Source organism: Podarcis muralis, chromosome 17, assembly GCF_964188315.1.
Source record: "Podarcis muralis chromosome 17, rPodMur119.hap1.1, whole genome shotgun sequence".
NCBI classification, from domain to species: Eukaryota; Metazoa; Chordata; class Lepidosauria; order Squamata; family Lacertidae; genus Podarcis; species Podarcis muralis.
In genome coordinates this window covers 10,657,296-10,681,896 of record NC_135671.1, presented here as the reverse complement: position 1 = coordinate 10,681,896, position 24,601 = coordinate 10,657,296, and the positions used below count along the sequence as shown (strand labels likewise).

The window sequence follows — 24,601 nt, the reverse complement described above, 5'->3', positions numbered from 1 at the left end:
AAATGCAGGCGAAAGGGCCAAGCAAGATTTCAGAGCGGATCCCTTTTTTTAAAAAAATATAACTTCATGCGCCATGGGTATATATGGATGCTACACCGGAATTTCCAGTCTACAATTCACAATTCACAAATATATTCATCGAATTTTTATCTCCTGCTGAAAGGTTTTGTGCGCTTGGCTCTCTAAAACGGAATGAAGGGCAGTGTCTCACTTTATACGGCATACAGGATTGCCGTGGATAAAACGGGGCTTCCCACAGCAACTACATAGGTGTGAGTGAACAATTGTGGTAGCTCCTCAGTTGGTTGGAGTGTGGCGCTGATAATGTCAAGGTTTCAGGTTTGATCCGCATACGGGACAGCTGCATTGCAGGGGTTTGGACTAGATGATCCTCAGGGTCTCTTCCAACTCTACGATTCTAGGATACACATGTTCTCACTGTACATACATGGTTTGGGGGCCCTGACTGGACCAGCTCTCCAAGGGCACATATACAGTTGCTTAAGGAGGCATATTGTCAATCACTCTCTTCATATTTGCTGCTCAAGACGCTCAGGTATGCTAAACCAAATAAGACTGTTACATAAACAGGTAGAGACGCTCTCTCTGAGAATTCTGTGGAGGTTGTGCAAATACAGTGGTACCTCAGGTTAAGAACTTAATTCGTTCTGGAGGTCTGTTCTTAACCTGGAACTGTTCTTAACCTGAGATACCACTTTAGCTAATGGGGCCTCCCACTGCTGCCGCACCGCCGGAACTTGATTTCTGTTCTCATCCTGAAGCAAAGTTCTTAACCCGAGGTACTATTTCTGGGTTAGCGGAGTCTGTAACCTGAAGCGTCTGTAACCCGAGGTACCACTGTACGCAAGTTCACCCCAAATCTTGCAAGCCAATCCCTGGAATACAGCTGCACATAACAGCATCATGTACAAAATAAGCAGCAAGCCATCACATTTTAAGCCCTCTTGTTCTATGTTTACTCATTAAGCCAAACTGGCAGAAAAGCAAGATTATCTTGCATTCAATTTGAACTAAGAAATTGCTTTCCAGAGATATATTTATTTTTATGCACCCAATTTTTTAAAAAATGCATGATTCAATTTCCAATGCACATTAAAGCATAGAAGTAATAGGTGAGCTGTTATCCTGTTATTTATGTATTTATTTCATTTTACCCTCACCCTTTAGCCCTAAAATGGGGGTGTCCAAGTAGAGGTTAGCCCACCTTCCATATAGAGGGTGAGCGGGCAAATTGTTTTTTTCCTCCCCTGCCAACACTGTCCCCAAAGTTCAACACATTCTCTACAGGAGGCAATGGCAGCCATTTCGTTTATACAAGGAAAAGTCAAGGGATACAACTCAAGGGAATCATAGATGGGTCTCTGCCCTCCAATGGCTGCATCAGCCAGCCAGGCTCCCGCCGCTCATGCACCCCGGGTTCCGACAGCCACCGCTACACCACTGGAAGGATGTTAAACCTGCCTCAGTAACAGCAGTATCTGGTGCATGGCTGTCTTAAGCATATCCGGCGCCATCGTGCAAATACTCCTCCAGCACCCCCGTTTCCCAGGACCCCAAAGTTGTTGACAGCATGTAGCCTTGAGCGTGGAGATCTTTCTAGGTAGAGTGGATGGGGGGGGAAGCGGTGGTAGAGTCATGTTTATTATGCACAGAGCTTGGAATGCAAGCACACACCACGCAGCCAAGGAGGTAGTGTGTCGCGGAGCCAGCGGAGTGAGCTCCGGACTGCGGGAAAGCATCCAGAGCCTTCCCGCCTCCGACGGGCGCTGGAGGTGCGCAGGCACCAAGCCCCCACTCCGCCTCGATTACCTCCCCGCTCTCCCCTCCCCGGACTCTCCGCCTGGCGCCCTCCACTGCTTGGGGCCCTGGCTCACCGCACCACTACACCCAATGGTAAAGATGTCCCTGGTCTGGTGTGAGAGCCATGCTTTGCAGTTTCTCAAATGCGCTAAAGATTGCATCCTGCTTATCTTGTCACAAAAACAAACATACAGTGGGAGCCACCTGCACAGCCCCACTTTGGGGTTTTTTTCCTGGTCACAGAGTGTGACAGGAGTTTTGGAAACCAACTGTATACACATCACTATGCTGATGTCACACAACTCTATTTTGCTATAATATCTGAATCAGGAGGGGTTGTGCAGGACCCGGGCTGGTGCCTGGAGTCAATGGCGGGATGGAGGAGGGAAAATAAGATGAGTCTGAATCCTGGCAGGACAGGACTTCCAAGATTAGATTACAGTGGTGCCTCGCAAGACGAAAATAATCCGTTCCGCGAGTCTCTTCGTCTTGCGGTTTTTTCGTCTTGCGAAGCAAGCCCATTAGCGGCTTAGCGGATTAGCGCTATTAGCGGCTTAGCGGGCTTAGCGGATCAGCTGTTAAGCGGCTTAGCGGATCAGCTGTTAAGCGGCTTAGCGATCAGCTGATAAGCGGCTTAGCGATCAGCTGTTAAGCGGCTTAGCGGCTTAGCAGATCAGCTGTTAAGCGGTTTAGCGGCTTAGCAGATCAGCTGATAAGTGGCTTAGCGGCTTGGGAAAAGGGGGGGGTAGGAAAAAACCCCTGCAGGAACTCGCAAGACATTTTTGTCTTGCGAAGCAAACCCATAGGAAATTTGTTTTGCGAAGCACCTCCAAAACGGAAAACCCTTTCATCTAGCGGGTTTTCCGTCTTGCGAGGCATTCGTCTTGCGGGGCACCACTGTACTGCAATGTATTCTATGTGGGGCTTTCCTCAAGTTTGACCAGAAACTGCAGTTAGTGCAGAATGAATAATAATAGATTAAAGGTCCCAGGCCCTAAGGAAGCCAGACTATCCTCCACCAGGGCCAGGGCCTTTTCAGTGATGGCTCTGACCTGGTGGAACACTCTGTCCCACAAGATTAGGGCCCTGCAGGGCTTTATCTGCTTCCGCAGGGCTAAGACAGAGCTATTCCGCCTGGCCTTCAATTTGAATTGACCTGATCCTCTATTACCTTTTCCCTTTCCTCTTCTATGAAGAAACCCTTTCTGGGACTCCACATTTAAATTCTTCCCTGGTCTCCTTGCTGGCCCTAGTAGGACCAACTTGGCCAGTTAGCCCTGGTGATCATTCAATGTCTATTGACTGGGGTCGTCCCCCCCAAAATGACCCCTGAATTTTTAAATTTTATTGATATTGATGCTACGTTATATGTTGTATTCTATGCTGTTTTTAAGTCACATTTTAATCAATGTTTTATATTTGCTGTTAGCCACCCTGAGCCCGGTTTTTAAACCGCAAAAGGCGGGGTATAAATACCGGTAAATTTTTGTTGTCGTTGTTGTTGTTGCTGGCAGGAGAAAGATCCTATCAGAATGTAACACCTCAGCTCAGATACCTGCACTAATCTGTCACCAGGCCAACTCCAAAGCGTTACTATTGGTGTATATTGCCTTTAATGACTTGGGGTGGTTACTTGGGGGGGGCGGGCGTTTGCCTTACCCCACCCACATGAGATCACTCAGCTGCTTCAATCTGCAGAACTGTTACAGGTGCCACAGAACACTTGTTCTGCGACTGTCAGAAACTGATATCTTTGTTTGGTGGCATCTACATTTTGCAACTCCTCGCCTATCGGCAACAAGGGGCCTTTGATGTATTCCTTTCAGGACCTGCTTTAAAAATAATAACGCAAGCCTATCCAGACATGTAGACGCTGGTGTGTTTTAAACTTTTTGCTAGTAAAGAAAAGGAAGGTACATTTTTTCACCTTTGGTGGACGTGCCCTAGGATTAAGGCTTTTTGGGAAATGATTTATAACGAATTGAAAAAGGTATTTAAATATACCTTTGTTAAGAAACCAGAGGCCTTTCTCTTGGGCATGGTCGGCCAGTTGGTGTCAAAAAAGGATAGAACTTTCTTTATGTACGCTACAACAGCAGCAAGAATACTCATTGCAAAGTATTGGAAGACGCAAGATATACCCACTCTGGAAGAATGGCAGATGAAGTTGATTGAGTGTATGGGACTGGCAGAAATGACTGGCAGAATCCGTGACCAGGGAGAAGAGTCGGCGGAAGAAGATTGGAAGAAATTTAAGGACTATTTACAGAAATACTGCAATATTAATGAATGTTGAATGATGTTGGATTGAAATTAAGTGGTTTCCAGCTGTCATGGTTAAAAGAATATGGAAAAATGGTTTTTTATAAGAAAAAGTTTAAGTTTCAATGATTTAAGATGTTAGATAGAAAATATGGTGTTATTTAGCTGTAATGCTAGGAGATAAGGATTTGCTGGACAAATAATTTGAACTAGAAAACAAGAAGGGGAGGTATGAGGAGGTCAGGGAAATATGTTATTGAAATTAAGTTCTGAACTTTATGTGTTTTTAATGTTTTTTCTTTTCTTTTTTACGTTTTTCTCTTTGTTTGTATAAAATTGGAAACTTTAATAAACATCTTATAAAAAAAACAAAAACTTTTCGCTAGTATATTTCCCTGCTTCTGCTCCGGTTTTTTTTTTACTGCCACTGGAGGTAGGAAACCTTAACTCACATTTCAATGCTATCCAGAGATGAGTTAAGTTGACTAAATGCTGTGGAGAGGGTGGGAAAACTCAACTGTTAAGTTGTGGGTGAACATATCAGACGACACAGCGATTCTTCCAAAGCAGCTCTTTATTTGTAAGCTGGAACAGAACTGAACTGAAGAGCTCAGTCAGCCTGCTTATATAGAGCTCCAGAACAACGTAACTGTAGCAACTTTCTGAAACTATCCAATCACTGAACGTCACTTTCGATCCTTCATTTGCATAACTATCTACAGTATCCCCCTGCTGGCCCAAGGTGAGAACTTCAGTACATAACATCAACATTGGTCATTTTGGAAAGCAGGGCTATGTCTTTTCTGGCTTGCAATTGTTAGGAAACTGTCCTTACTATGAGGTGCTGCTGGTTTCGCCAAACCCCGTGGACAGGGGCGCAGCTAGTTGCTCCGGCACCTGGAGGGGAAGGGACGGGGCAATCCGTGCACAGGGGCAGGGTGGTGATCCACCCAGGGGGGCGGTGCTACGAGCTGCCCATGGAGTCCATGGGCAGCATGGGGGCCGAGCCACCGTGTCACTCCCAGGGCGCACTGCAGGCCAGGCCCCACAGTAAGTGCCACCCCCCGTGGTGTACCATTTTGTCACCACCTCAGGGATGACAGCCGGGGCGGCCCACATCTCCTGCACCCCTCTTCGTACGTCCCTGCCCATGGAATAGAAATGTCAAATCTTCAGTCTTTATGATCATAAACTGGGAGGTAGGGTTTTTGTGTGTGTGTGTGCTTGAGACCATTTTGAATGACGGGAGTAGAGTCCAAGGCAGCTACTAACAACATTACCCCGCCTGGTAAATGGCAGGCATTGTGAAGGAGCTGTCAGAATACCTTTGGCCATGACACCTGCAGGCACTTTAACGTCCTCTCAGTCTGGAGAGGCTCTGCTTGCAATTACTACAAATAAATCCAGCATTAGCGATTGCAAGGGAAGGGAACTTGACTTAATTGCACCCCCATTTTAAAATGAAGTAAAGATGTAGCTCAAGGACATTAGCGCGAAGCCCACTTTGAACAGCACATTACAAAAGAGACTCTCACCCAAATTGCTAACAATCAAAATCAAATACCCATTTTCAAGGATAACTTCTTTTGTGCAGGAGAAATAAGCAAGGAAAACCAATTGCATTTGTGTTATTATTTCAAAACAGGTCTGCTAAGTGTTCAAGGAACTATTTCTAATTGTCAAATAGCCTTTCACAAGTATCTATTTGCCTGAGAACTTCAGATAAAATCTTTAGCATTCAATTAAATGATTTTTTTTTAAAGGAACGAAATGTCAGGCTTGTTGACATTGAAGTTCCTATGTTTAGCACCATTACTGGAATTCATGGGGCGATTTTCTTTTTGAAAGAGGAATTATCATTTGAGCACACAAACAGGTAAAAAGGTGGTATCTATAGCAGCTACCCATGCAACTTTTCCATTTATGATTCTTTGGATCAGCAAAGATAACACATCAACCTTGGGGAGGGTGTTCGCACAGCAGAACCAGCATGACCAATGGTTAGGGGTGATGGGAGTTGCAGCCCAGCAACAACTGAAAGGCCACAGATTCCCCTTCCCCAATATCTTTTCCAGAGTAAAAATATCAGCCAGCATCAGAACCACTGGCCCTAGAAAGCTTACGGTAAGCTAAAATAATCAATTTATACCTAAACTGAATGAAAAATAATAATCCGAGAGGCCAAGTACCCGAATTTACTAAGGACAGTCATCTGTTTTTAGGGCTCTGGTCCAAGTTCAGATTAGAGAGACAGAACCGTAAGAAGATTGCTGAGGCCTTGAAGCTGCCCATCAACAGCTAGCAGCCCCAGGACAGCAGACTGAGTAAGCACACAGGTCACCCTCTCTTCACTATAATGAATCACAGAATCAAAGAACTGTAGAGTTGGAAGGGACCCTGAGGATCATCTAGTCCAACCCCCTGCAATGCAGGACTATGCAGATGTCCCTTACGGGGATCGAACCTGCAACCTTGGCATTATCAGCACCACACTCTAACCAACTGAGCTATCCAGGCTGTATTAATATATTGCATTTTTATGTAAATTAAATTCTTTCTAAATATCCACCTTGACATTTATTAAATTTATATCCCGCACTTCCCACTGAAGGAGCACAGATGAAGAGACATGTAAATGAACAAATGCAAATCTGCCCTGTCTTTTGGTGAGAGGTTTCCCCCTTTGTGGGGGTTCGTACGCAACCAGCCTAAAAGTAACAAACAATTGCGACGAAATGAGGATCTTTGGTTCCTCTCAGTTTCTGCTCCCCAGACAGAGCTTCACAGAATATCAGCTTTGACGAAACTTTTCTCCATTCGGATAGCCTCGGAAGGGCACACCAAAACATTATCCTTCCCCACAAAAAACATGAAATATAATGTCGGCAGAAGTTCATTTACAAAGGTAGACAGATACTCCATGTAAATATCTAACACACAGGACAGTAAAATGTTCAGAGTTTGTATGTTTTAGTTCAGCCCTTTTGTTGTTAACTTCACCACCAATGGATTAAGATTAGCAATGGGTATTAAACTATGCAACACAATTTTCCTGAGCCTTCAGTGATTCTGCATTCTGAAGTAGCCAGAACGGTTGAGGAGAAGGGGTCACATCACATCTCTTAGCTAACTTCCACCACTTCTCTACAACTGACCCATTCAGTTTTGCACAGGGAAGCAACGCTGAGGAGTTAGCTCCACCACCTGTCCTAAGAGTGCATCTTAGATCCTGTCTGAGATCTTCCAGAGCACAGAAGGGTTGAGTGGCAAAAGCACAGGGGAAGAAGTGTGGAGAAGACACTGCTTTAAGGTTCATGCTGCACAGGTTAGACATTTGAACACCAAAGCGCAAACAAAACAATGGTTCCACTTTCAGGTTTCAATTACATCTCATTTATGGATTGAAAGCAACAGCAGCAGACAAGAACAATTTTATTCTCGGGAGGAATAAGCAGACATTGGCAATTTCTGCTCTTGTTTTTGTCAGAATTCTCCGACATCCTTTTACACCAAGTCACCTGCTTGGACAGGGCATGAATGTGAGCTGGGAACATCCCGGTTCAGCTTTCACCATGACCATGTGGGAGGTAATCCATTGGGAACAGTCAAGTACAACATTCGTTGTTTTGCTAGAGTGGACACGCAAGGGAATGTTTGGTCTAGCCAGTCGAAACTTCCTGTTCCTCCTAGCCTGGAGCATCCTTCCTTGCATGTGACTAGTAGGTGGGCATAACCTTTCCAGACCTGGTAAAAGGCCAAGTCATGCAGCCACCTCTCCTCTTTTCGACCTTCCTGTTCATCCTGTCTGCTTCCTGAATCACCTGGACCGTACTGCTGGCTGCCACAGCAGTCCCCCAGGTAATCTCCCATATGGGGTAAACCTGTTTGTACATGTTTGTAACTTTAAGCCTTAAGCCTGCCTTCAGGGATCACACTGTGCTCTGGCTGATCGTAAGTAAAACTACTTTTTGTTACTTATGAGTAAGACTGTGGTGTCTTTATTCTTTTAGGAGGGATTCAAAAGGGGTCTTACCAGGAATATTAGAACATATCTCAATCTGGACAAGCCAGATTGAATTGCTTATTGTCTTAAGAAACTCACACGAGTTTGCAACCAGCTTTCTGCTGCGTAAGAAGGGGAATGCACTCTGCTAAGTGAAGAAACTTGCTAGTGCAAGTTAGGAAGGATATTAATAAACAATATATCCTCTCCTGCCACCCTCAACATTCCCACAGGTGTAGTTACGCCACTATTCTTTCAACCTGCAATATCAATTCCTATTTCTGATGGAAGTAACCATGGTTAGGGATTCAAAATGGTAGACAAGAGGGAGGGACAACAAAAGCAACCTTAAGAAGGGGGGGAACCCAAAGTGAATATCTTCAATGGTCAAGGAATGGTGCCTTACTATTGGAGCAGGAAAAATAAAAACTGTGCAGAAAAGAGGAATAGAATTGAGTTTCCTAGGAAAAAAGGGGCATGGCTGACTCTACAAGTGAACAGGAGCATTTTCTACTGCAACATTTCACTGCAGTTCCTTCATATAGGAATTATAACGCTGAACCTTACAGGTTTCTGTCAGGATTTCTATGTGAAGCATTCTGGAAAAGCACTTCATAAATATCACTATCACCATTATGTACAGGACAGATTCTCCACTAGTTCAACCCAGCATAACTAACACATGTTTTACAGACAGAGAGTCTCGCTCGGAGTACAGCTGTAAGGAAAAACAATTGAAATCATAATTACAGATTGGCAGTGCTTCCATAATATACTGCAGGTGTCACTGTAGGCATGGAAATCCTAGTCTTTTTAACTCTGGGTGAATCCTGCACTTTTTACTTTTTTGGTAGGCAGTGTTTGCAGGCAAATTTGGTGTCTCTTTTGTGTCTCAGCAGAATGGAGTGTTTTGCTTTAAATATTATTGGTGGTACTCTAGGCCCCCAGTCAGGTATCTCTCCCCTTTGTGTTCAATCAAGACTAGAACAAGATGGCAAGCAAGGGGTTTCAGATCCTTTCTTTAACGTACTGAATGAAATAGAAAATGAATTATAAAGTTTATCTCTCCCCCCCCCCCCCATTCCCTCATGCAGTTAACACACCAGAACCTAAAGACCTTGGGTTTAGATCTCACCCTTCTAGATTAAACCAAATCTAGCTGATGGATCTTCAAACCCTAAAAATACAGTATCACAAAATATAAATGAACACAGTCCATACAATGCTATCCACATAGTGTTTCAGGCAGCTTTTCTGTAACCTGAAGTGTATGTAACCTGAAGCGTCTGTAACCCAAGGTACCACTGTATAAGTAGGGTTGTGGGTCTTCTAAATTGGCTGTGGGCAGGGCTTACTTTCAGCCAGAACTCACCGGAACTCAGTTTTGGCACCTCTCAGGTTGGCACCATTGCCATTGTAAGAGAACAAGGGAGGCGTTCATGGCGAGTCCTAGCACCTCTTTTTCTAGAAAAATAGCACTGGATGTAGTAATGGACAAGATGAGGATCAATAAACAAGACTCGATCCAGAGAAGACAGTAGTGCTTTTTGTCCACAGCCGGCCGTTCCATTAGGAACTTGGTCCTCCAGCAGTTTTTGGACTACAACTCCCACCATCCCTAGCTAACAGGACCAGTGCCCAGGGATGATGGGAACTGTAGTCCCAAAACAGCTGGAGGGCGAAGTGTGGCCATCAGTGCATTAGGTAAACCAAGGCAACTGTCTTAGGCAGCAGGTGTGAGGAAACTGATGCTCCTTGACGGACCATCCCCACTCCATCCCACCTGGCCAGTTGTACGGCTCTCAATGTCTGCTTTCCCCTGCCAATCTCTAGGAAGATACAAGGGGGACCACAGGGCAAGGCATTCTGGACAAGGTGACCATGAAAGTGCCTGTGCTGACATTACACTGATTTGAAACCCCTCTGCTCCCAGGGATTTTAGGTACCATCAGCTGCAAACCACCGCAGCAGCACAGGCGCTTTCATGGCCACCCTGCTTAGCATATACCTCACTCCAAGGACCCCAAAGGACCTTTTTTTGAGTGAAGAAGAATGGTGGAGGGCAGCTGAATCTCTTGGTGGGTGACAAGACGAGTGGCTCTGAAAAAGTTGTGCACCCCTCTTAATGATCAAGTCTGCAGGCTGGTTTCTCCCACTTGTTTCATCACCCCAAGCTCTCCAGAGAAGTCACTTGGCTTTACTAGCTGGGAGACAGCAGTTGGGAGTTTTGTCCAGCACCTGAGCTCCTTTCCCTTAGTGGGCCAAAAAGAAATATGAAAAATTAGCCCATGATTGTCCAGATGCTACAGCCTAGTCTGGTCTTGGTATGGGCCTTTCCAAGTGGTCGTTCCTAGTTGCTCCAGCTATCTATGGTTGCTTACTTTTCTTGATGGCACTAGGTCTAACATGACAGCTCTATAGATCCTGAGAGTGGGGAAATGGCCCCAAGATCTGTCCACTGTTGTTGGCTTCCTTGCTGCTCTCTGTTTAGAAGACAATATAGTGTGCACCTAACTTACTCTCAACTCAAGCTACCAATTCCTGAGTCATAAAGGCTGCCTATGAATAAAACAGTACATACAAATTCAGTCTAATTATGCTTTCTATCATATCCATTTATGGACAACTGAAACAATGGAAACGTGTCAAATCAGAAGGAAAATCTAAAGAAATAATTTGCAAAACCAGCTGTCCCAAATTCAATTCATCACAGAAGTGAGATTGATCCAATCAGAATTTCTAGACACTTCCCTTGCAACTGCTTTACACATTCATTATTTGAAAAGCACACATTTGCAATCTAGATCGACATGAAATGAAGCCAGGAAAGGACCTGTTCTTTTGTTTGAATTATCTCAAACAAATCAGCAAGGGTTTGACATTCAGCCATTTGTTTCATCTGCCACAGGCCTTGGTTGGAAGCCCTCCAACAGCTCACTCAGCGACATGGCTTGAAAGCAGAGATCCCGGTGTGGCTTGAAACTGATATTGAGGTGTCAGACATGCAAGCCCACAATGATTTCACGACATGAAAGGAGTTAGTCAAGGAGTTTTTCCATGGCATTGGAGACCCACGTCGCTTGCACACATTCTCTCTCTTTTGGCACTCACAACATAAAGAGCATAGAGTGACATTTTGGATGGGGAGTTGGTGACCATTACAACCTGCACTAAACATTTTTTTCAGAGCTGTGTTTAAAAATATAACTAGCCAAGGAAAAGTGCACCAATATAGAACAAACAAACAAACAAAAAACCCCTCACAACAATAGTTTTATTTGCAAAGTTTCTGAGGGTCAAACTAGATAATTATGGACAACCCAACTTTCACCGCACATCCAAATAACAAAACAAAACCAGAAGAAGGGTGCAATGTGTAACAGGTACTTAATTCTTCTTGGTTGAATCTTCACAACCTACCACTACCTGATACCATTGATCAGTTTTTCTCCATTTTATTTTCTCCAGTTAGTAAAGGTAAAGGTACCCCCTGCCCGTACGGGCCAGTCTTGACAGACTCTCTAGGGTTGTGCACCCATCTCACTCTATAGGCCGGGGGCCAGCGCTGTCCGCAGACACTTCCGGGTCACGTTTCTCCAGTTACTGCTTACAAAATAGAATTTTCAGCTATCATGGAGAATAATATAAAGTAAATTTCATATTGTGGTGAACTTTTGTACTCTGGACTTCAAATAGAAATTACTTTTTTTAAAAAAAACAAAATCAGAGAAGGTTCTATGCATTTGTTCATTAGTGTCTCGGAACTATGCTGCAGTTATGGGGGAAATTTAAAACTTAGGAAATTTAAAGCCAATGTATCCTTATTGATCCTAGGTAGGTGTTCTCTATGATTAAGGCCATATAAAGCTGTAGGCACAGCCCACAACCCCGTTTCAGCCTGGCATCAGGCCAGTTCACAAAGGCTGTAATTTGGACGCTGAAGAGGAGAGAATGGTACAAACAAGACAAAAAGAAATTCAACAGCAACATGAGGGCCCTGCTAGAAGATCCCAAGTGCTGAAATAACAGCAGGAGACAGACTAAATCATGAAAAAAATACACTGATGCCCCATGGATCCAGTTTGCACGTAACACTAAGCCATAGTTTAGGCTTACAAGAATGAGCCACGGTGAGCCTTGTGATTTCATGCTTTTTCCCTTCTTTCCTCTCCCAGCAAAGCAGGAAGAAGGCTGGATGGTTCCACTTTCATTTTAGATAATTTAGAACTACATCTGAACCCTAAACTGTGGTTAACTGTGGTGACAACATCAGCTTTGAAAACCACACAGCTTTGTAAACTTTGAAACTCCTGTTACAAAGGCTGAAAAGCTAAGTATATTATAGCATAAGCTTTTCTAGGTTAGAATCTGCTGCATCAGAGGCATCAAATATTATTTGCAATCTGATGAAGTGGACTGTAGCACCCAAAAACTTATGCTATAATAAATGTTTTCCTATTTATGGTGACACTGGATTGTTCTTGATGCAATGGATTAACATAGCTACACCTCTTCTGGAGGTTCTCTCAACAAATGAGAACGTAACGTGGGAAAGTCCTGATATAATTTATGGTGAAACTTCTAGGTATGAAAACGTAAGAGACCACCACATCAGTTTGGGAAATTTCTACCAAGTTCCCGTGCTCTTCTACTGTGCAGAATTTAAGTACATTCACATATCAACTCTCCTTTTCTTCTGAATCGACTAGCCAATGAGCCATTTGGAAACAATTATTTGGAGCAAATAGAGAGGCTTTTCTAGCATATAGGATCAGTCAGTTACCTCCATGCCTTTTAGGACAAAAATTGTTCAAGCCATCTCTCCACATCCCAGTTCCAGAATATCACCAAGCCCTTTGAGCCATCACAAGATGTCACAATAAGTAATCCCTGTGAATGTTATTTGTCGGGACGGGGTGGGGGAGAGAGAGAAGGGATCAGGAAAAGAACCTCAAGTTTGACGAGCAGTTGTTTGTGATCACACGCCATGACCAATGGCAAACTGAGGGAGACAAGAGTGCCTTTATCAAGGAGCCCTAAGCAAGCTCATAATTACTGGAAGTTATGAAAACATTACACTCCAGCTAGCAGGAACTATGGGCCACTGTGCAGATGGCATGTCTTTCCTAATCCAATGTGACAGCCTCCCCGACATGCTCAAAGCAGCCCTTTAAAGGATCCTAATGGTTCTGAAATCGTGGCAGCATTAGAAACCGCTTTCAGAGGCGGCATGGGCCTGTCGTTGAGTTGCCCCGGCTCACAGCCCATTCAAAATCAAGAATAAACTTCTCCCCTCATCCACATTCATCAGCACAAAAGTAGAAAATCCAGGACTACATTTTGCAAGTAAACCTCTGCCCACCAAGAATGTACTTTGAACGCTGGTCTGGTTGATTTGGCAAGGACTGAGACAACATTTAGAATGTCATGCAGCTCTACGCGTCAGGCCCAGCCAGCACCAATTTTTTGAAAGAGCAGCCTATTCCAATTCAAATAATTATGATGCTCTTGTCTAGACTTTTTCTGCTTTAGCTCTCTTAAGAGCTCCGAACGCAACACGGCAATTTCAGTTTCTAAATTTGTCGTGCAAATGGATTGAATAGCTGCGGCGATTAAAACAGAGGATCTGCCAGAAAACAAAAAAGATTGCTACACAGGGAACAGTTTTGACACTTTGAAGAAATGGCGCTATTGTGACAATGGAGCAAGCACTGACTGTGTTCCGCAAATAATCTAATGGAAATATGTAAGTAGTGTTTGTATTGTTATGAGATTGTGGATGCCAGATACCTAGAATTCAACAAGTAGGGCTGGGCGATATCTGGTTTCCAACTCTCCTTCGCTAGATACCTCCCTGTGACCAACGTTAGCTCTAAAAACAAATGCATCCCTCCATGTACCAGATTAGCAATGATTGCTGGAAGAACAGAGAGAATAAACACCGTGGTGCTCCTGTAGAAGCCTTCGTCTGCCCCACCTGCAATGAAACATGTCTCTCCCATATTGGTCTCTACAGCCACAGCAGGTTTGACTTTACTGCCCAAAGGCTAACTCTTCCATTGTTTCTTGAGACAGATGGATGCCAACAACCTCCATGTACTATGCAGCACACAAAAAACGGCACTTGAAAAAGCACATTTATGCATATTTTTAACTCCTTTAGGAGACACTTTGCAACAGCTAAAGCCTGAAGTATTTCAACTTCAGCTAAAAGATAATCCAGGATCTGTCCACATGCAGCAATCTAGCTAATCCTGTTATAGCAGGGCAACACGACTTCCAGAAATTTACAAGGCTGGTTACATAAATCTTCCTTAACACCATTATAGGACAGAGTGGAGATTACAATACATCTCTAACCTAAACACTGTTACATGCTCAACTTTAACTGACTGTATTGGATTGAAGCGGAGCAGATCACATTTTCTCCAGCTTCAAAATGCATTGACAGCTATAAGAAACAAGCCCCTCTTCCCCTCCCCAAATACTTGGCTGTTCACATTTGACCTTCACACACCCAGCAAATGTAATAATGAATCCAGTGCAAAGACTGAGAGACTGCAACTAAGCATTAAAAGCAAAAAGTGTGCTTCCTAAGAGATATCTTAGGTCAAACCGCTGATGAATACCTAAATAGATTTCATTTCTACCCCAGTTGTTCAACTGAAGTACACCACATACCTGTTGTTTTTGCAGTCTTCGAAAAACAGACCAACTGCAAACTGAAATATAGTGTATATTATATACATTTCTACAATATTACCATGCAAGTGGTGTTTGAGAAACTTTGTGTGGAGGGCTCTAAAGGTTTGGAGAGATTAGCCTCAACCATATATAATTTATTGATCAAAAGCAAATTTGAGTATGGAGTAGAATTGAAGATAGCTTGGGAATCCGACAGGTGTGAAATTTAGTTCAGTGGAATGGAAATCTATGTGGCCACATCTCAAAAAATGTCTCAGCAAGGTTGCATCATATGAATAAATCTCTCCCGCTTAGGTCCTATCTAGTAACAGGGCGAATTGTTCCATTTAAGGTGGCAACGTAACACAGTTAAGACTTTTTGAAGAGGGCCTTTTTAACAGTTAGTGGTATTACAACCTTGCATCCAATCTCCAGCTTACTCTACTTACAGAACACAATAAAAAGGTAGTGCGTAAGGACCTCATAATAAACCTCTTTGTGGAAGCTCAAAGGTAAATAGGACATTTCTGGAAATCTAAAGGAGGTTTTCCCATTCAACAATGGTACTACAAGACATGGCAGTCAGCACCAGCTGAAAAGCTGACAGGTAGTTGTAGAATTGTTGGGAGAGAAGGGAATGAAATATAGCAGGAGAACGCTCACGAAGTACAGATCCTTTTCATTATGTAAAATCAACCATAAATAAGAAGTGTACCCCCCCAACTCAATTGCCCAGTAGACTTGATGGCCCTTGTGGTCCCCTTCCAACTCTACAACTTTTATGGGGTTTGGGGGGGGGCGGCTTGTAGAATCTTTACTAGTTTTTGTTGGGACTGTGTGCCCCCGATAAAGCCATTCATTGTATGTATTACTTGAAGACTTGACTCAAGATAACTGTTGTTCATTTCAAGCAAACAGTTCTTAACAAAGTATTTACAGGCAATAATGCTATGCAAGTATATGCGTTATGTGGTGGTGGTGAATTACTGCAGGGAAACACAAAGTAGATGACCCAAATCATGAATTGCATGGAAGCAGTAAATAACAGGCCACTGTTTGAAACCAAATTCGTGAGAAATAGTATTTTCCACACGCAAGCAACTTGTGGAATCTATTCTAAAGAAGCATGGCAAAAGTCAGCAATTTAACTGCAGCCAGATAAAGCAATAATTTTTTTTCATTTCAGATTATCTTCACAAGAGGTCATGAAAATTATGGACTGGCCTAACCACTGCTCTGGAAGAGTCCAGGACAGTGTGACACTATCTGTCAACTGATCAGTGAAATTGGATTTGACACTAACCAAGAGGCAAATATGTCCTGTTAGACTTACTATTCAGTGGTGTCTTGGGCTACTAGGGCGTGTCACTTTAGGGAGTGAAATTTTAGGGAGTGCAAATATTTTAGGGAGTGCAACTTTCTCCAGGGAAGGGTCTTAAAATAAGTTTTTTGGTGTGAGGAATAAGTCCGCTATTATTTTTGTGATTGGTAAGTCTACGTTTGACAATGAAGCACATAAATTGGTTCCGGAAAACCAAAGAATTTTAATTTTACCTTCTGAAAATGTCAAGCAATTCATCATCAACATCATCATAAATATTAATATATAACTACAAGTACTTGGTGATCATTTTTAACGATTTCTATGCAACACAACACATTATGTTATGTTTTGCAACATAACGTGCAACACATTATGGCATTGGAGGGTTTCAAACCCATTTTAAAGGCCTTGTGTCAATTGTTGAGTGTGTGTGTTGTTGGTTGTGTGTGTTTGTGTGTTTGAGTAAAACAAAAGTGCTGGTGCCCTACACCATCCACTGGAAGAATGCCCCCCATTTCTTCTGAACTGTCCCCCTTCCCCAGTTCGATAATTCAATCTCCAGTCCTGCTGACCTAGTTTATCCCAGGAAGGGAAATGTTTACATGAATATAAAATGCAATGTGCTTTTCATTTATTCAAAATAATATTTGCAATGCTGTACTGTTTAAACGCATGCAAACACACAACCCTAGTATTGAAAAGGCGTATTTATGTTTACTGAACAAAACACATCCATATGCTGCATGAAAACTGTAATGAGCCATGTTCAATTGTATCATGACTCATCACTTGGTTCAGTGAGGTTGGATTGCTATGCAGTTGTTTCTTCAAAAGCAGTAGTTCGTGGATTTATTTATTTTTAGTTAAGTCTTATCAATCCATCAGCATAAACAATTTGACTTGGTGCAAAAATACACACTAACTCAGACTCTATGGTTTGCAGTGTGCACAGTTCATTACCCTGGCAGGTTCTCTAAGGACAGTGGAGCAGCAAGCTTTGACTCAAACTGAATTTCGGCAAGACTATGTGATAAACATTCTTTTAAAACGCATACACACACAACCGCATTGGATCCAGGTCTTGTCCTTTAAAACAATGTTTAAATCAAACTTTTAGAATGCTTGCTGTCCCTGTCTGCTCCTCCGGAAGGTGCTGCTGTCACCAATAAGGTGCCACTCGGTGGCGCTCAGGAGCTGGTGATAAGGAGGAGCAAGGGGGTGGGGGGTCCTGGGTGGAACGGTGAGGAGGGGCAACCACTGCCCCAGGGTCTGGATCGGCAGTTGAATGAGCTTAAAGCACCCAAGAGGGAGAAAGGGTTTTCAAAATGTGTGCATTTGTAGGAGAGCACCAATGGTTGGGGGATAATAATAATAATAATTTTTTTTATATACCCCGCCCTTCCCAGTTCAGAAAACCGGGCTCAGGGAGGCTAACAACAAATTTAAAACACTTAATTGATGCAACAACAAAAAACAGCATAAAATATAGTATAAAACGTCAATAACAATAAATTCAGAATTCAAAAATCAATTTAGGGGGGAAATCCATCCAATAAACATTAGATAATCACCAGGGCTAGCTGGCTAAATTAGTCCTATTTGGGCCAGCAAGGAGACCAGGGGAGAATTAGCTGTGGGATCCCAGAGCGGGTAATCTTCATAAAAAGGAGGGGGGGAGGGAAGGGGGGGAGATCAGGCTAAGTTCAAATTGAAAGCCGGGCAGAATAGCTCTGTCTTACAGACCCTGCGGAAGGAAGTTAAATCCTGCAGGGCCCTGGTCTCAGAGCACTCCACCAGTTCGGAGCCATCACTGAGAAGGCCCTGGCCCTGGTGGAGGATAATCTGACTTCCTTAGGGCCCAGGACCTCTAAGCTATGGTTATTCATGGACCTTATTCATGGATAGACAGGTGGCTTTCCCCCTGCTCCTAGAGGAGTTTGTGGCTCACTGGAATCCAAGCGCTTCCTTTCCACCAGCCTCTCAGTCACAGAATTGTAGAGTTGAAAGGCTCCCGTAGGGTCATGTAGTCCAACCCCCTAGGATGCAGTTTTTAAATGGCACACGGTGTGCAGAGAAAGGGTTTTCTTCCTCTCTCGGGACCCTGAGAACTTGGGGACCACCCAGCGAAGCTGAATGTTGCAAGACTCAAAGAGAGATGGCAGAAATAGTTAAAACTATGAAACTTGCTTTTCATGGGGGACAGTAATGGCCACCAACTTGGATGGCTTTAAAAGAGGATTAGACAAATTTGTGGAAGAGGAGAGGGCTATCGAAGGCCAGGATGGCGATGATCTGCCTCCACAGTCGGAAGCAGTGATGCTACAGAATACATAAACCACTGGAAGGGAAAGGGCTTTTGCACTCAATTCCTGCTTCCCATAATGGGCATCTGGTTGGTCACTGTGACAACAGGACGTCGGACTAGATATAAGGCCATTGGTCGGATCCAGCACACTCTCCTTCTGTTCTTAAGGGAGTAATTTTACCCAAGGAGAATTACCCTTTTTCCATTGCCAGATTTACCATGGACTTTGCAATTGGAAAAAGTAGAATTTTTTTTCAAATGTAAAATAGAAGTATACCGAAAACTATCCATCCTTCCATCTTACTGTAGGTTTTGTTTCATTCGGAAAAGTAAAATTTTATTTTATGGTTTTTCATTGTTTACATTTTGAATTAGATATATATGGGGACGCAAAAATCTTTTAAGTGCTTAGGGCCTCTAAAGGACGCAATCCGACCCTGTGTCAAGTGACCCACTTTCTTTGCCCACACAGTTTGAAATCAAACCAGCAAGGGAATGGGCGCAGCATGGTCGTGCTGTGTCTTCCCAACTGCCAACAATCATACAAACCTCACTTTTGGCAGGGAGCTATGTCCTTACCTGCCCCACACCTGATGTCTTATATGAAGCTGGGTGTAGGGCAGGTGGGTGTAGATCATTGGAAACTGACTCATGGGGCAAATGAGGAGGACATGTGGGTCAAATTAGGCACATGGGTGGGAGGCTCCCCACTAGTGGGCCACAGAAAACTACAACTACCAAAGAAGGCTTGACAAGTTGAACTGGTTTAACATTCAGGTAGGTAGCCGTGTTGGTCTGACGCAGTCGAAATAAATTAAAAAATTGTCCAGTAGCACCTTAGAGACCAACTAAGTTTGTTCTGGCTATAAGCTTTCGTGTTCAGGTATCTGAAGAAGTGTGCATGCACACAAAAGCTTATGCCCAGAACAAACTTAGTTGGTATCTAAGGTGCTACTGGATAATTTTTTAATTGGTTCAACATGTTTGCTATTAGTCAATGTGCACTCCAACATGTTGCATTCTTGAATGTATTCCATGATATCCTATACTGAAAGGTGCCCTTCCTAAGTGTTGCTATCAGTGTTACTAAGCACTTTGCCAAATACCCTATTTAAGTTGAAAGCGGCAGTTGCCAATGATTAATTAGGAAGTCAAACACAACATGAGGAAGCAGGCAAAACTCAGCTTTCTGCAACTGGAACAGAGATGCATCCATCTACATGTTTCAGCAACCAGAAATTTCAAGTGCTGAGGGTCTTGATAGAGTGTGCTCCTATGGTCCGGACCTCCTAAGGCCGGGACATTTGCTTCTTTGACAAGAAGCAAAGTTCTGGAATCTCCCTAAGGAACATTCCAGAGTTCCAATGCAAGAAGCCAATTCAAATATTTTGCCCACTTTGTGGTCTCTGCTCCCCAACCTCCGATGAAAGGGGAATGTGGATTGCCAACTAAGAATGGTCAAAGCACAGATCGTAGGACGTATAGGACAGTAGGCGAAGAAAACTTCAGTTTCCCTTACCTGGGAGAAACTGAGGCCGTTCAATGGGTGGCATTGCTCCTCTACTTTTTCCACTGCCCCGGTCTGCTTTCGAAGGCGTTCAGCTTCCTGGGCGAGGTAGAGATCCAAGACAGGTACGCCACGTGACTTAATGTCCACCTCAGTCAGAGAATTCACCATCAGCATGACCCATACCGGCCTTTTCCTCTCCCAGTTGCCTGCGATGGCATTGAAGAGATAGTCAGCATACAGGCCTTTGCCCCGTTGGTCTGGAGTCATCCAGGAAGGCATCATGATCTTGACGTATTCCAAGTGGCGCTTGAGCCGGCGGTAAATGTCCCTGGGGAGCACATCCTGAAGGTTTTCGCCCTGTGGCAGGAGCTGGCAACTGGTAAGAGCAGAGATGGTGTAGGGATCGGTGAGGTCCAATTCAAAGTAGACAATATGGCTCTGCTGGAAGGCCCTCTTGGAGTTCTCAGGGATAAAATCCCAGACCCGGGTATACGGGACGTGAATGGTACCAAAAAAGTAGGACGGCGGGTCTCTTTTTATAGTCCACAGGAAGGAGTTCAGCTCGCTTTGCTGAAGAGAAGGAAACACAACAATGAAAACAGGGCACTACGTGGAGAGATAACATGGGAGATCAGTGTCAGTCATATTCAATTGGTGGACAAGTTGTTTGGCTGGGCTCTAAAGTCACTGAGGCAGTAGAGCTAGACTTTGTGATTGCAGGTGCGGTGCTAATGTTAAATGGCGTCAAAACTAGTCTTCCCCCCCAAAAATGAGTGGCAGAAAAAAGCATCTTACCTAGATATTAGAAACCAGCAACTATTCCCTTAATGACCAGCTACACAAGAGATTGCAGAAACAGAGAAAGTAATCTTTGAGGCAAGCAGAAGGATTGGCTAACTGGTCTAATGCAAGCTGAAGTAAAAATGGACATTTAAAGTTCACGGCAATAAGCAACGTACACACATATTTTATACGAAAACAATGCATTTCTCTAGACATATATCCTTTTGATAACGGAAAGGTTTGGGGGTTGTTGTTTTTTGCAAAAGCATAGAAATACCTACCCCCAAGGTTTTTAAAAAATGTATTTCAAAGAGCAAGAACTTTGGTTTCATTTCAGTAAACGTGCAAGTGATTTTGTAAAACATCAAAGTCCCCAACATTTCCCAATATGAAAAAATTGTGGTGCTTCACACATCCCATATTTGCTTTTATTAGTTCAAAAATCTAATACTAAGAGACTAACCTAACTTAAAGATAAAGGCAAATGATTTTTTTTTAAAAAAAAGAAAAGAAAAACAAAACAACTATTTTATGTGGTGATAAGATGAATGAAGATAACTGAAAACCCAGAAAGGCGAGAAGTGTCACCTACCCACTTAAAAGCAAACAAAGAGTCCTGAAAGCCGCCACAGGCTTGGAGAGGGTTGGAAGGTCAACACTCCTTTGTTTTAAACAAGCCTGATCTTTATGTGACAAAGAGCACACATAAGGATCCAAGTCTATCTAAAAGACATCGCAGAAAGAAAAGGTATTGCCCCCTGGACCGCTCAGAATTTCATTAACTCCCTTCTCTGTTTTCAAATCTAATGTATTGAAAGCCCCATGATGAGACAAAGACCTGTGTTTGGGATGAATGTCCTATGCAGGGCATTGGTGATGACTGTCAAGACTCTCTGCACTGCAAATTTAAAACTAAATTTTGTGGCTGGGGTGAGGGGAGGGGAGGTCAGTCAGCTTACACCACCAGAACTGCTCTTCCCTCATAATAGGTTTTTTTCTAAACCCTGCATAACAAAACAGGGGTGTGAATGGGAGCAAAAAAAAACCCCCGAAACCCAAGCAGAGCGCTTAGGTGGGTATCCCTCAAATACTTTTCTATACAGTGGTACCTCGGGTTACAGACGCTTCAGGTTACAGACTACACTAACCCAGAAGTAGTGCCTCAGGTTAAGAACTTTACCTCAGGATGAGAACAGAAATCGTGCAGCGGCAGCAGGAGGCCCCATTAGCTAAAGTGGTACCTCAGGTTAAGAACAGTTTCACGTTAAGAACGGACCTCCAGAACAAATTAAGTTCTTAACCAGAGGTACCACTGTACTTTATAAAGTCAAGAATATTACCACCTTCTTACAACCTGAGGCATAAAATGGGACCTGTGAAACATCTGTGAGACCACAATAAGCAGGTTTACCCACCACCGATTATTTATAAACCAAGAGGCAGCTGCTTCCATCATGATATCTAGCAATAGGACAATTGCCCTCTTAGATAAGGGGCTAGTTTCTCAATGCAGGGGTAAGCCTAAGCCTGGCGTGTACCACTGGTGGGGGGGTTCTTATGTGCTCTTCCATGCAGAAAGTCAATAAAAGGCTGACATGTCAGAAAGAACGGTTCTAGCCTAGCATTCTCCCCAACATGTTACTCTTCTATATGTAGGGACCAACTTGCTTTCTTTGATGGAGGGCATTTCCTTTATGTGACACCCGCCTCCACACACACACACACACCTGCAGATTGAAGTGGTAAAGCCCAGGCTCAGGTTTACCATGCCAATGAGCACTAGGATGCAGATAGGACAACATGAGGCCAATAGAAGCCAAGTCTCCCACAGGCTCCAGACAGCGTCAGCCATTGGCATCTATGCACGGCTGCCAGAGCCTTTAATTTCCACAACAACTCTTACAGCAACTTTCTTACAGCAAGGAAGTACTATTTAGGGGATAAAATTATTGTTGCACAAGAGTGCCACATCAAAATCACTTTAATTCTGATTTGCTTGTGCATGACTGAATCTCATTTGCAAAACAGCGACAGTCTGGAAGTGACTTAAGTCATACTTCATATTTTTAGGTGCGCTCCTAAAAACCTGATGTGTGAAAAGGGCCTAGATCTACTTACATCAGGTCCTTAGCCTGGAGGACAAACGTGGATATAGTTTACTTGGCCTTCTCATGTACCAGTCCTACTGAAATGAATCAGTGCTACATATAACTTTCCCCCATTTCATTTTGGCTTGCACACAGGCTTCGAGTGGCCTTTGGCAGCCGAGAGGTGTTCATTCCTTTCAGGGGAAAGCTATTTTGGCTGGCTCACTAATATGTTTTATTTTTTAGGTATTTAAAAATAGATGCAAACCTAATTCAAGCTTTCTACCAAAAAGAAATCCAAAGAGTTCATCACCTCTTGCTGCCCCCCCCCCACTCACAAGGAAAGGATAAAATAGCATTTCTAGGACCAAAACAGGAAGTAACATTCCATTCTAGAAAGAAACGTTTCCCATGCCATTTGTTGGTAAGCGTATTCAGTGTTGCGGGTTCACAGGAATGTTTGAGAAGCAACAAGCTTTTCTCGTTGATAATCCGAATGGGAACATATCTGAATGTAGTACCCTATAACCTGCCATCATTTTCACCTTCAAAGATAATTTGAAAACTGTTTAGTGGGAAACATTAGAGCCGCAATACTGCATGCCAGTATTATCTAATATGTTGGGAAAGCTTGGGTTCAACTCACAGGGCAAATTCCTATGTATCAGGAGGGGTGCAGGCTGCTTTGCCTGCCATTCCCCACACTGCTCTTCTAAAAGACAACAGTGGGGGGAGTCAGAACATTAGTGGTTCTTTTCACAAAATGTGAAAAATGTACAGCAGCCATGTAGGATGAAGTTGATGGGGGAGAGAAAGCTATATTGCTCTAGGAACCTAATGAAATAAAAAAAAAATCAGGTCTTAGATATATAATAAATGTTCATAAATGTACCAAGCAAACATGTACATAAATATATAAACCACATGTCTGGAGCAGCACAGGAAGACCGTCCTGAAACCACTTCGACTGACCAAATCTTTTCTCTGCAAGGAGGGAGGGGGTGAGGGAACCTTCCCATTGTCTCAGGAACTGGGAAATCACCATCTCAAAGAAATGGCCAGACTACCAGGAAAGGCAATCAAATAAGGCATTATCAGATAACCTGGCAGACAGGATAAACAACAACATTCAAATTTCTGTTGTAGACCACCTTTTCTGTGATGTAGGGATGATGTATGGAGGGGTGGTCTTGAGCTCCAGGGCAGGGAATTTAAAATGTCTATATAAGGGCAGGCACACCTTTGTTCTGGGTCCTCCTCTGTCCTCCTGCATGTGAGGGGAGCACCCTGTTGCAACTGTTCAATAAAGATCAGGCTTACTAGCTGCTTTGCTTCTCAATATTCTCTGGTTGGCCTCTGTTATTTTCTTCTACCAATGGAGAACCTACAAAGGACTCTATAAGGGCTCTTGTGTCCCCCATAAGGGAATAAGGGAAGATTTTGTTTATTACACTAAGAACTGGCTCTCACAAAGCCAGGAATGGACAATTTAGGAATTTCCTTAACAGAAAAGAAAATGCTGTTTCCAGATGGCCTGTTAACCAAGCATTCGCTTGTCTGCACAGAGAAGTTAGCAGACACCAGCTATTTATTGAGCCTTAATTCTGATTTGCACGCAGGGAGAACCCAGGATGTTGTGCCAAGCAAGTATCACCCCACAATTTCCAGTGCATTTTCCTATTGCTCTCTCTATGACCAAACAAAAACAAAAACCCCACCATCTTTTGGTAAGGGGATGGGGCAGGCTTGGTGTGGAAGAGGGCCAGAGCCACTGTGACTCTGCTTGACCTGAATTTGCCACTAAGGGATTGAATCTCATGCC

General features: G+C 43.4%; 1 protein-coding gene across 2 annotated transcripts in view; it reads right to left on the bottom strand.

Annotated features, from left to right (window-relative positions):
• TRABD2A (TraB domain containing 2A) overlaps positions 1–24,601 on the bottom strand; it is a 69,357-nt gene that overhangs the window by 32,791 nt on the left and 11,965 nt on the right. For both annotated transcript variants that reach the window (XM_028712097.2, XM_028712096.2), the window contains exon 2: positions 19,919–20,479. In XM_028712097.2, coding sequence (XP_028567930.1) covers positions 19,919–20,479 — 561 coding nt within the window. The remainder of the gene's footprint in view (positions 1–19,918; positions 20,480–24,601) is intronic.